Genomic DNA, 13,474 nt, shown 5'->3' on the forward strand with positions numbered 1-13,474 from the left:
TTTAATAAAAAATATGTGGCGTGATTATTCTAATGAATTTTATTTGTTATAATAAATATTAGTATTTGGTTAAATTTGAGATTAGTTAACTCTAAAAATGCGAGTTGTGCACTTGTGTTGGAAGTGGGAGTACGCGTGCAGTGAATTTTTTCGATTTGGCGCGCCGCGCGCTCGTGCCGCTTTCCCTCCCCCCTTTTGTTTTCCCTTTTCAAAAGGGCCGCTAAAAACTCGATCCCACGTACCCGCAGCGCAGCAACAGGAACAGGCTGAGCGAAGCGAGGGGACGGCGAGGTTAGACTATCTACGGCGAGGCTATCCATTCAACCTTCTCTCCAACAACCGAACCTAAAAATCTATTGCAGGTTGATTTGGGGCCCGGAAGACAGTCTTAGGAGAGGCATCCGCATCGGCATCGTCATCGGCATCGGCATCCAGCAAAGGCGGCGAGCCATGGAGGAGGGCCTGGTATCGGTGGACAAGTTCTCTGGCGGCAGCCAGGCTTACTTCCTGACGCACCTCCACCAGGACCACACCCGTGGTCTTGGCGCGGCGGGCGGGTGGCGCCATGGCCCGCTCTACTGCTCCCCGACCACGGCGCGCCTCCTCCCCATCCGCTTCCCCGGAATCGACGCCTCGCTCATCCGCCCGCTCGCCCCAGGTGCCTCTGCCTCCATCTCCCTATCCTCTCCCTCCTCCGGCCAGTCCCTCTCCCTCCGCGTCACTGCCATCCCCGCGCTCCACTGCCCCGGTACGTCACGTCGCCACCCCTCCTGATTCGCTCGCTTCACTGTTTTCTCTACACGATTGGCACGGAACCACTGATCTTCGGCTGGTTTCCGTGGCCGACGCGCCCCTCCGCGCAGGATCGCTCATGTACCTCTTCCGCGGAGACCTCGGATGCATGCTGTACACGGGGGACTTCCGGTGGGAGCTCGGGTGCGATAAAGCGCGGCGGGCGAAGCAGGCTTTACTGGACGCGCTCGGCGGGGATACCATTGATGTGCTCTATCTGGACAACACCTACTGCCACCCGTCACTCTACTTCCCTCCACGCCCCGTCGTCGCTGAGCAGGTCAGTTTCGCTTAAACACAAGCGTGATTATTATGCCAATTTGTCTTCTTCGCATAATGGTTCAGTTTACCGCTGATGATGCCCTTACTCGAAACATCATTTTTGGAACAGTTACATCTGACAAATAGGACGGGTTAAATAATTTGATGATAAATTCAGTGAAATACTGATGCCTGAATGTCATCAGGAATACACTTCCGTGCACATTGTTTTTTTTAAGCAATGGCAGGAGCTCTACCTTTCAATTAAGAAGAATAGAATTGGCCTAGTTTATAAGGGAAACTCGGCCTAAAAACCTTACAGAGGCATAGATTAGAACACAGGAAATACCCACAGCACCAGAACACGATAGCCCTGGCGACTAACACACAGAGGTAACACACCAAGCCAAACGACGCCCACCACGTGTCCTCATTGCCGAGCTGATCACAAGCAGCAAAAACCAGCTCCGGCTTCCCATGGTGAACAACAGCTAAACGCCCAGACATCCTCCCATGACGATTTGCCTCGACATGGCTGGTCCGTCGAGGCCACTGAGTGCCACCAGCGCCTTGATGATAAGGTCGGACATCGAACCTTTGAAGAGGTTGAGGTAGCGCTGCAAGGTCATCTCTATAGTTTCGCTTTCTTCCTGTGCTTTCTTCCTGTGTGACGCCCAACCACTTCATGAGCACTTGCCTTGCTTTGCTCTGCGCATCACCATGCGGCCAAGCAATGGCTGCTAGACGCGCACTGCACCGGGACGGCTTGCTCGGCCTCTTCTTTTCCCTCCGTGGCTTCACTAGTCCATGTTGTGGAGGAAGCAGGGGTTGTTGGACAGGCTTGGTTAGTGACTGGATGAAGTTTGCCAACGCTACCTTATGTGCAGACTGGCCAGCATCCTCTGGCGAAGGTGGCGAAGTGTGTTCCTATCCTCCAATGTCCATGCAAGGCTCGGCCCCAGCGGCAGCCCCAAAGCCACGATGGAGCTGTTCAGACCTGCAGCACGGACGCCTGGTGTACACGCAACCCGGGCGAAAACGACACCTCCTCAACCTGAGCCTCGTCGCCCCCTCCAAGGTCGCCTTTGCCAGTTTTGTATCCTCGAGCTGATGGCATGTTAGCACAGGGGACGATGCATCAATCTCCACAGGACAAGAGGGCTCAACATTTGTTGAGATTGGGGAGAGTAGAAGTGAGTCGGATTCCCCACCAGCATCATGAGTAGGTGAGCAACATGAGATGGAGTGCAATGGGGGTTCCTTAGCTGCAACAATCTCTATTTGAAGAAGGGCATCTTCGACATCCTGGATTGTAACCTTCGGTATTGCTGATCCGTTGGACGAAGAAGAATTGATCTTGTTGAATGTTGTCGCCACTTTCCCTTTGGAACCACTAGGGGCAATCTCCTTGGTCCTGTGAAGTTGGTCTCCCCAGCTCTTTGGTTCCTGGCTCGGTTCAGTTATTGTCGCTTGGTTCACGCCTGACCAGTCTTGATTCAACGCCGAAGGTATCTTCAGCTTTTCTGCCATGGCATGTATCTAAAGCACAAGATTCTCCGCTAGCTTCATCCATTTTTTGCTGGACTCTTGCAACTTTTGCAGCTGTGCATTGAGCAACAGGGATAATTCACTAAGCAAGCTTTGTATCCCTGTGTCAAGCATCTTCTTGATTTTGTGCGGAAGATAATTAGCATGTTCGGTAAAGAAATGCTGAACTGTAGGATCAGCGCTCCTTAGGTGCAGACGCTCGGTGCGACAATTATTTTGGTGACCTGATGATTGTTCCTCCCGTGGAAGACCTTGCGGCAGAGGTGGATGACAAGGCATGGCCGATTGATGGGGATGTTGGTGACGCTGATGACAATCCCGCTCACGATGGCCCGAGCGGCGGCACTGGAAGCAGGTGATGGGCTCTCGGCAAGCGGCAGTCCAGTGACCTCGTGCAAGGCAAATGAAGCAGCGGCCTTCAATCATCTTCCGAATGTGGGGAGAGAGACGAGTCATGCTCCCATCTTTGCAACTTGGATGGGTTGGTGAGCGGCGCAGCTCCTCCCGTGGATACTCAACCTTTCTCCACCAGGTGTTCCTAGATGACTTGATGCTTGAAGAAGCAGAGTACGAAGGGTTGTCAGCGAAGCGAACTCGAAGACATGCACAACGGGGAGGAACTTCACGGCGAGCAGGATCTATGATAATTGATTTAAGCTTGTGGCCCTGCGGCTGCTGGTGATGATTTTTGCCCGACGAAGAAAGCTTCATGATATCGGCGTAGGTAAGGCTTGTCTTGGGCTCTGACTCGGGCGTTGGAGGCACTACTAGGTCGTCGTCAGGCTGTGGCCGACGTTGATTGAGCGGCGGCGGCGGCGGCGGAGTGTCCACGGAGCTATGTAGATCAGTTGTCGACAAGTTGGGGACGGATCGCCGTTGGTCGAAGTTGCAACTGTTGGGAGGTGACTGTTCCAGCATTGGTGCGTCGAGAGGCGGCGACGATGAATGCGCCCAGGATCCACCAGGACGAGGAAGCAGTGGTGGCGAGTCCACCAACAGGACCTCATCCACATCCTCATCGTCGGAATCGAGCTCCAAATGGTTGCTAGAACCGGGCTCCGAGTGGTGGATGTTGTTGGGAGAAGGTGGATCCACAGCAGGGGGCATTGATCCGAAGCGGAATGTGGAGGCGGAGGCTTCCGGTGACGGCGATGACGCGTGAGGCCGAAGCGATGGTGGGTCGAGCATGACGGGGATGGAGGCTTGAGCAGCGCGGTCTTGATCTTTGTTCGTGGGCTTGGTGGCAAGCTTGGTGGCCATGGTCGACATCGGCTTGGCAACGGCCTTGCCAGGGTTGGGACTAGCGTCGGCGGCGAGGCAGGCGGACGACTACTTACGCAGCTCCTCCCCCGCAGCTAGCTTTCCAGCGGCGACGAGTTTCCCCAGTGCGGAGCTTCCCCGCAGTCGGTTGGCGAGCAGCGCCCGCAAGCAACATCCACGAACTAGGAGCTCACATCGTGGCTAGGTCAGGCTCGTCGCCGCGCCCGTTGTCCCTGGCGACGCGGAGGGCGTCGGCCCAAGCGAACCCCGCCGAGGGAGTGGGTGGCGCGGCAGAGGAGGCGGAGAAGCGGAGGCGGCAACTGGTGTCAGTTGACGCTATTGTAGGCTATTCCGGCTCCATGGTCGCTAGATCCTCCACCTAGGCCTCCGTCGTGGGCTCCTCTGGCTGCGGATCCGTGTTCCCATATACCTCTGGCGGCAGATCTTGGGGACGTCGGCTTCCTTAGCGGCAGGGTGGATGGAGACGACGCGGGGCGGCCCGCAGGCGGCGTGCAGGCAGCACGCGTGGGTACGCCCCAGGCAGCGCGCAGGCAGCACGTGCGAGGGGCGCGGCGTGGGCGCTGGCACGGGCCGGTGGCGGCGGAGCGGCGCGGGTGCTGGAGCGTCAAAGAGCGCCCATACCTCCTTCCGTGCACATTGTAGAGCGTATCGTGAGTTGTCAATGGGATATTGTTACAGTTTAATTCTGTTTGAATCTCTTGGTTCACCTTGAGCATGCATCTTGACTCATGACACAACTAATAATTAGTGTTTCCTTGAAAAAACAGTCTAGCATAGTTTTTTGTTGCTGAATGACAAGTGAAATCTCATGTGCACATATTGGTTGCTTAAGTTGCAGTAGCCATCATGCCTACAGTAAATGAGTATGGATTGGGATTGCTGTCCTACTAGTGCTGCCACTGTGAACAGCCTGCAATAAAATGTCAATAGCAACATGTAAACAGATTGTCTATGCTTATGTTTCATGTGTTGAATGTACTGAACTAGCCAAAATAGACATCAATGTAGTTCATCAATCTGTGATTGTCGGTGCTTATGTTTCTTATTTTTGAAATGCAGGTGGTTGATATTATTCGGGCACATCCTGATCATGAAGTTATCATTGGTGTTGACACTCTTGGAAAAGAAGACCTCTTACTTCATATATCTAGAGCTCTACAGACGAAGGTTATAGACTTCTTTTCTCAACATACTCCAATTTATACCCTTGAGTCTTGACAGAACATTGATGAGTGATGATGACTAATTTCTTTTGAGAAACAACTAAAGTAGCCATGGCTGATGCTCTATGTTTCAACATTAACTTGCTTTTCAGATTAGTATATGCAGGCTATAACTAAGTTGAACTGCAAACAATTGATATGCTAACTGCTAGTTTAACTAATTTTCTAAATATTACACGTCCAGCTTCCTTACTCCAGAATGTTTTCCTTCAATTTTCTCATCAGATTTGGGTTTGGCCCCAGCGCCTACTGACAATACACCTTCTAGGGATTGACGAAAACCACGAGATTTTTACCACACAGACGAGTTTGACTAGGATCCGTGCTGTTCCAAGGTACAGTGTCACCATTGATAATCTTGAAGCTCTAAACACAGTGTGCCCCACTATAGGGATCATGCCTTCTGGTATTCCTTGGCTTTGGAAGAGCAGCAAAGAAAAGGTCAAATCCAAAGGTAGATCATCAGTGAAGTCTATCAAGTGCTTAGGGAGAGGTGAAGGCCTAACAGAAATGGACTACAATCCCTTGTCACCACCGAAGCTGTTTGACAAGGATTCTTACGCTTTGCCATATTCTGGGCATGCTTGCTTTTCAGAGCTGGAGGATTTTATGCATACAGCGCGTCCATCAACAGTCATAGGAATCGTCGGCTCATCGTTCTGCTATGTGAATCCTCGTCACCACTTCAGACATCTTTGTTTAGACAGTAATGTTAATGATGACAGGACGCCCATAAAAAACAAGGGTGGGGATAATGATAATAAGTTAACACCAAAGAGAAGGCGAAATGGTTCTGTGACTCCAGAAGAGAGGAAGGTCAAGATCTACAGTTCAAGTCTGTATAGAAGCAAAGTTACAATGAAAAGGAGGGAGTGCTGCGGTGCAAGGATTGATGACACTGAAGAACACATTGGTGTTGCCTGAGTTATTGCTCCCCAAGTAAGGTTTTGCTTTTGTAAATATTAACAGCTGGATGGCGGAAGGCTTGAAGCAATGAGATGGGATATGTTGTTCAAAGCCCAAAGTTAACAACTTGCCGGCCAGGAATCAAGATGCGGAATCTGCTATCTGTTCCTTAGAACCCTGTCGTGGTAGCAAGTGCCATTCCTTTTGTGATGCTGTTCAGTAGTTACATTGCTGAAAGTTTGTATGCTTGTTAGTTGCTACTGATACATTTCTTTTTTTCCTTATCAGCTATTGATAAGTTTAATTACGGCCTATATACATCACTGAAAGTGACTGGAATCAGAGATCTTAAAACCTACCGCGAATTGGAGCTCCCTCCGCGCTTCACGGATTCGCGGGGTACCTGCCGTATCGACATGTAGCAGCGCAGCGTGTATCAGCGTCCGAGCACGCGCTTCGTCCGAATTTTTTATAATTTGGCCATTTTTTTTGAAAGTTTCTCATAAATAGACCCATGGCGGAAAGAATTCAGGAAATTGACCCTTAGCTCGGCGTCATTTATGCTGGCGCCGAGCTCCTGGGCATGGTCGGTGCCCTGCCAGGGGGCTCGGCGTCAGAGTGGCTGGCGCCGAGCTTGGCGCCGTAGATCTTGGCGCCGAGCTCGGAAATATCTACCCCGCGCCGGTCCTCTCTTCTTCCTCTCGCGCCCTAGTCCTGGCCCGCGCCGCCACCACCTCGGCCGCCACCGCGCCCGCGCTGCTGTCGCGCGCCGAGCCCGCACCTAGCCAGCGCCGACCGCACGGCGTCGCCCCGCGCCGAGCCCGCGCCGTGGCTGCCCCCGTGGCCCGTGCCGCGCCCCTCGCTGCGCCGACCCCGTGCCGCGCACGTCGCCGCGCCGAGGTCGCCCCGCGTCCCTCGCCGCGCCGAGGCCACGCCTGCTCCCGCGCCCGCGCCCGAGGCCGTGCTCGCCCCCCCCCCCCCCGCCCCGTGCCGCGCCGAGGCCGCCCCCCGCCGTGCCCCTCGCCGCGCTATTCCCGTGGTTGGCCGCCGCGCCGTGCCTTGCCCTCCACCGTCGGCCCTAGGCCGCGCCCGTCGAGCCAGACTCGTCGCGCGTAGCCCCGGGCATCCCGCGCTCGCCGCGCGCCACCACTGTCGTCTGCCGCACCACCACCGTCGTCTATCTTCGGCCTGACCCACGCCCATCGTCCGCCGGCCCAGACAGGTAAAAATTATAAATATGCAATGTACTTACTTAGTTGGTATTTGTTATTTATTAGTTAATGTGATGACTTAGTTAGTGATTTAGTGAGATATATATGTAGATAGATAGAAACATAGACACATAGGCACATAGGTATAGTTAGATAGCTACTTAGATATGTAGTTACATTTTTAGTTATCTACATATGATCTAGCTATTTAGTGAGTACATTGTAAATATATTCGTAGTTATTATCTTGATTACTTAGTTTGTAGTTAGAAAGTACTTGTTAGGTACTATCTATCGTCTAATTTGAATTAAAGGAAATATATTTCGTTACTTGTTTGAAATAGATGGATAACCTAGTGACCATATATCATGGAGGCACCGTTGAAAGCGATCGCTATGGATATGTTGAGTTTCTTGACATGCAAAGCGTGCCTGTGCTATTCAATGATATGCCTTCATTTAGTGACATGGTTGCAAGGGCTCGGGAGGAGCTACATTGCCTTGGAGATGATGACATTGCAGTTGATGGTGTACTGCACCTAGATTGTCCTCCGAACATCTTCAGGCGAATGATCTCAATTGGTTGTGCGGATCAATGGGAGAACTATGTAAGATCGGCTATGAAGAGCCAGCTGCAATGTTTGGACGTGGTTGTGCGTCGGGTGTTAGTTGATCCCATCCCTCATGGGTTTACCCCAATAATGGATCATCAGGCATACATCGACCCTCCCATTCCGGAACCTTACCTGCATGTGCAGATTGCACCTACGGTCCCCGATGCTCAATCTGCCCCCAATGCGGTATTTGGAGATGGTTGTCAGACTCATTTTTCCATGGTAGATCCTCCTTATGAGATCCCTTTGACATAGAAGCATCCGAGTAAGTGTCTTAATCGCATGGTTTTTGGGAGCTTACCCCGTTCCTTACATCTATTTCTTTCATTCTTTCCTCATTTCTTTAATGATATTGCAGGAGACATTCCTGAGAATGTGGATGTGCCCCCTGTTGCTGCGCAAGTGCAGTTTGGAGATGGATTTCATGAGTCAAATAGTGTTGAAATTATGCATGATTCGGAGCCATATGAGATGGCTAGGGCTGTTGATTCTGATGATGATCGCCCTGTTGGAGAGCTGACGGAGAGTGACGTTGAGATGATGAGGCGTATCTTTCCCGATCGTCGTGATCCTAGAGTTCACGAGTTCAGCGATCTTGCTCATTCCGATCAGGCATTTGCAGAAGGACGTGATGATGAGCTCCTAGAAGCTCCTGAGGCCGGTCCTAACATGGTAATTGAGAATGGGAAGGTGTTCAATGACCTCCCTGCTTTGAAGAGGTGGTTGCAGGCTTTTCCAGTGATACGAAAGAGGCCTTATAGGGTATTGCATTCATATGTGGAGCGCCGTTACACAGTTGTGTGTGACAAGGAACGCTACCCATAGAGGGTTTGTGCAAGGAAGCAACAGGTAACCGGAAAATGGAAGATCACAAAAGTTGTTGGGCCACACAATTGTGCTGACCATGAACTGACACTGAGGCATCGGCAGTTGACATCTACCCTTATTACCAAGCGGTTGATGGGAATTTTGTAGGGAGAACCCAACATGAAGGTGAGGACAATTATCAAGACCGTTGAAGCGTTGTATGGAGGATATGTGATAACTTATGGTAAAGCATGGAGGGCTAAGCAGCGAGCGTGGAAGATGATATATGGGGACTGGGAGGATGGGTATGAGCAGCTGCCAGTTCTTTTCAATGCAATCAAAGCGGTGAATCCTGGCATGCATTATGAGTACATCCCAAAACCTAATGCATGGAAGGATGGGAGGTAGATATTCTTCCGTGCCTTCTGGTGCTTCCCTCAGTGTGTCGAGGCCTTTAGGCACTGTCGCCCCGTCTTCTCCATTGATGGTACATTCTTGATTAGCAAATACCAGGGCACACTTCTTATAGCTATATCCTGTGACGCGAACAACAAGTTGGTTCCTTTGGCATTTGCCTTGGTTGGGAAGGAGAACAATGACAGTTGGGGATGGTTCTTGAGGCTAGTCCGGATACACGTGGTTGGGCCTGGCAGGGAGGTTGGCGTCATATCTGATAGGCATCAGGGCATACTTAATGCCGTGCGAGAGCAGATACAGGGGTATGCACCGTTGCACCATCGTTGGTGTACTCGACACCTTGCCGAGAATCTACTCCAGAAGGATGGTGTCAAGGGTAACTTTGATCTGTTCTAGGAGGCTGCTCGATAGCTTGAGGACAAGTACTTTAAGGAAAAGTTGGAGAGGGTTAGAACCGCATCAAATGCAGAAGGTAGACAATGGCTCACTGGTTTGATGAGGGATTTGGAGAAATGGACGAGAGCTCACGACGCCGGTGGCTGGAAGTATGAGTTTCAGTGCAGCAACATGGTAAAGTCATTCAATAAGTTGCTATTAGGGATACGTGGTATGCCCGTGAATGCAATCGTTCAATTCACCTTCTATAAGCTTGTTGTCTGGTTCAACGATAGACACGCCCATGCATTGCAGTTGCGGAGTGATGGAGAGATATGGGCTCCGAAACCAAAGGCACATCTAGAGAAGGCAAGAGAAAGGGCTGGCACACATGAGGTTGCATGCTTTGACCACGCCACAAGGACTTATCAGGTCGAGCATAGGGGCGATACAACGTCCGATGGCGAGGTCCGAGAGTCGAGGATACATGTGGTTGTCCTCCAAGATTTCAAGTGCACTTGTGGTAAACCAAGACAATATCACTTTGTATGTTCTCATTTGGTGGCAGCAGTTAGGCATCGCAACTATAATATCGAGAGGAGGATACCTCATGAGTTTAGTGTCGACACGCTTGTGAACACATGGAGCCCCCGCTTTGTGCCTTTCTAGGACCCTGGAGAGTGGCCTCCATATGATTGGCTGAAGTACATTGCGGATCCAGCTTACCGTTGGAACAAGCGTGGATCAAGGCAGAGGACGAGGCACATGATGGTTATGGATCAGATACCCAGAAGAACTAGGTGTGGGAGAGGAACTCCATTTGTTACTGATCTCGAGCAGTACGAGTGCGGCAAGTGCGGTAGACTTGGCCACAACTCACGAAGTTGCCGTTGGCAGATTAGTGAGGTAGGACTATTGATTTATAGTATTATTTTATATTTGTCTTATTCATATATTTAATTATGCATGTCTCAATTTATGCTTGTATTTGTGTCAAATACTTATACATTTATAAGTTCATGTTTCATTGTATATTGGAATTCTAATTAATTCACTTTTTTTGTAGGATGGAGCAATTCCACCTGCTCGGCCCGACGTACGAGGCGACCCACCAAGGACGTCTCGTTGCGCTGGGGCAGGTAATAATCTATAAGTTTTATTCGTACATGTGTTCGTGAAGTAACATGTGACTATGTTTTATTCGATGCAGGACCTTCCGCATCTTCGTTCTAGGACCCACAGTGGGTTCTTGGACATTCAGTACGACGACAGGTACACTCCTTTCCTACAAAGAGCTGGCCTGGATGTCATCTCCTTTCAGGTTCGTCATGGGTTGCCCAATTCAACTCAGCGGTGATAACTACGTTGGTAGACAGGTATTAAAGTGAATCATTGCCTCCATTCATGGCCATTTGTTCATGCGATTGATTTTTTGACAAGTAATCTTGCTTTGTCTTAAATATAGGTGGCGGCCGGAGACTCACAGCTTCCACCTACCTTTCAGGGAGATGACAGTCTCGCTTCAGGACTGTCAGAAGATGCTAGGCCTAAGGATTCATGGCAACCTAGTCACCGGGCAGTGCAGGTCAGAGGGCTGCAGAGCACGAGTGGAGGCCTTCCTTGGGTGTGAGCTTGGCGAGCAAGGGGCTCGCACTTTTGGAGTTCCCATCTCATGGCTACGTACAAAGTTCGCATAGTGCCCTAAGGAGGCAGATGAGGAGACGGTTGGGTACTACTGCCGGGCGTGGATCCTACACCTTTTTGCTTACGTTCTATTTCCCGACGCCATGGGTGACAGTGCGTCCTAGATGTGGATCCACTGCCTCAGTGACTGGGACCAGGCGGATCAGTATAGCTGGGGCTCTGTAGTCTTGTGTTTTCTATACTGATAGCTATGCGAGGGGTGTCGTCGGTCTACGTCCAACCCGTCACTTGGTGGATGTGTGTACCTTTTACAGCTGTGGATGTGGGCTCATCTTCCAGTTGGTCGTCCAGAGGTTCTAGCTCGTCGTGAGTGGTTCCAAGGTCAGCCTCCAAGTCGCCAGCCAACGTGGGCGTATCTTTGGGACTAGGTCAGGGTTCCACACACGAGGATAGACCGGGCGTACATTGAGTACACGAATGAGCTAGATATGCTGACGGCGTCTAGTGTAAGTAAATTTTATTTTCCATGCTGCTTTGAAAAGGATTAGTATACCATCTAACATCTTATTTGTACATGTTGCAGGTGGAGTGGGAGCCGTATGGTGGAGAGGACGCACTTCCTTTTTAGCTAAGCAACGTCTGTGGGGCCGATGACTACTTCTATAGGATGAGGTGCCCTCTAATCTGCTTCTATGCTGTCGAGTACCACCTGCCAGATAGGGTTGCACGCCAATTTGGAGTGAGACAGCTTTGGCCTATGGCTCTGTTCTCGACTGGCGTTGACTTACACAAGTAAGTGTTTTGATATTTCAAATGTCTCATGATGATGGTCCATTTCTATTAATATGGTGACACGTACATGGATTCATGTAACGATGATATACGTGCAGGTTGGATCGTCAGAGGAACAAGAAGATTTTTGACTGGGAGAGGCACCACCAGTCCTACATTGAGGAATGGGAGGAGATGCATGACAACGTGGACGACAACAACGAGCTGCACATGAACCGTGAGTTCAGGCGGTACCAAGCTTGGTACCAGCGTGCGACATGGTGCAGGCTAAGGCTACAGTGGACCGAAACTGACTACGCCGACATCGAGTCCTCCGACGATGAAGACACGACGTATGACCAGTTGACTCGTGCAAGAAGGCAGGTGGAGGCAGGACTGTTCTTGGATAGAGTGGTAACCCAATCACCTTATTTTTTACGTTGAGTTACATAACAATACATTCGCCATTCTTGGACCGACATTAGGAGTTATCTATTGTAGTTAGTGCAACCTTCGAGCCGTATAACCCTTATAATAAGTTAGATTCTTGTACAAAAGAAAACAAAACTAAATGCTATCTGTTCAGAAGTCTTATTATTGAGAACTTTGTTGTAGGGCAATACACTGAAATGCTCAGTTGAAGAGATCGAGCACGTTCGGCCGAGAGTCAATAACGACTACATACTTGGCTTCCTAGACGTAAGATTTAAAATATTCTTTCAAACATATCATTAATACGTTATATTCTTTCAGTTAACATAGTTTTGTACAATAGAGGCTGTCACGTCGTCTATGCCATGCGGCTGGTCGTTGTGGTTGTAGGATAGACACGATGCAAGACGTGTACGTTCCTTCCGTAGGAAGAGGAGGCTTGGGTTCCTCTAGTCAAGCAGCTACAGAGGATGGGGACGAGGACGAGGAGGACAACGACGACGATGATGTGGACAAGAGGCACGATGAGCTTGGCCCCTCTCAGCTCCATGGCGCTCCCTTGACTCATCCTACACCGCCTCTAGGCACTAGGTGACGCCGTCCGCGTGACCCTTACACTCCAGGCACCAGCGCTCTGGGTCACAAGGGTAAGGGCAAGAGTAGGAGGCAGTGAGGGATGTGGTAGGTGTTAGTATGAACTATTATGGATTTTATATTTACTTTTCTGTAACTATTCAGGACTGTATGGACATTGTGGACTATTTGGACTTTGCATGACATATTATGTTGGGTGTGATATTCATTGTGGTTGCATTATGCTCCATGGATGATTAAATGTTTGGAATATATATTGATGTCTCTGTTTGTAACTGTGGATGCTCCTAATATAAGACTGTCTTTTGCGAATTTTTTCCGTGAACCTTTAATCATACTACACTTGTACAAAGACACAAATGTAGTACACAGATTAACTATAAATTTATTAGAACATGTATAATCCAGGAAATATTGTACATGCGTTTTGTAGATAAATCTAGGATTACCAAACAACAGTGAACGAATCTATGCTTTTCAGACAATAAACATAGACTTTTCAGATACACGGACAACATCGAATTATCACATCACTGATATAGTACTGGCATGCAAGGAAGCACAACTCCACTCTATCTCCACCATCCATCTTTTGACTG

The 13,474-nt window shown here is 50.0% G+C and overlaps 1 protein-coding gene and 1 long non-coding RNA gene across 2 annotated transcripts; both read left to right on the top strand.

Annotated features, from left to right (window-relative positions):
* The first annotated feature begins 28 nt into the window (after nt 1-28).
* Nucleotides 29-6,380, top strand: LOC136459128 (uncharacterized). The gene is made up of 5 exons (XM_066459030.1): nt 29-291; nt 363-748; nt 864-1,072; nt 4,942-5,049; nt 5,331-6,380. Exons 1-5 carry the CDS (start codon nt 98-100, stop codon nt 6,027-6,029), a joined length of 1,596 nt encoding a protein of 531 aa, XP_066315127.1. The 5' UTR covers nt 29-97; the 3' UTR covers nt 6,030-6,380.
* A 5,114-nt stretch (nt 6,381-11,494) lies between these two features.
* LOC136459129 (uncharacterized) lies at nt 11,495-12,172 on the top strand. Its single transcript, XR_010760141.1, has 3 exons — nt 11,495-11,584; nt 11,662-11,870; nt 11,969-12,172. It is a non-coding gene; the product is annotated as an uncharacterized lncRNA (long non-coding RNA).
* Nucleotides 12,173-13,474: the final 1,302 nt, after the last annotated feature.

Source organism: Miscanthus floridulus, chromosome 6 (assembly GCF_019320115.1).
Source record: "Miscanthus floridulus cultivar M001 chromosome 6, ASM1932011v1, whole genome shotgun sequence".
NCBI lineage: Eukaryota > Viridiplantae > Streptophyta > Magnoliopsida > Poales > Poaceae > Miscanthus > Miscanthus floridulus.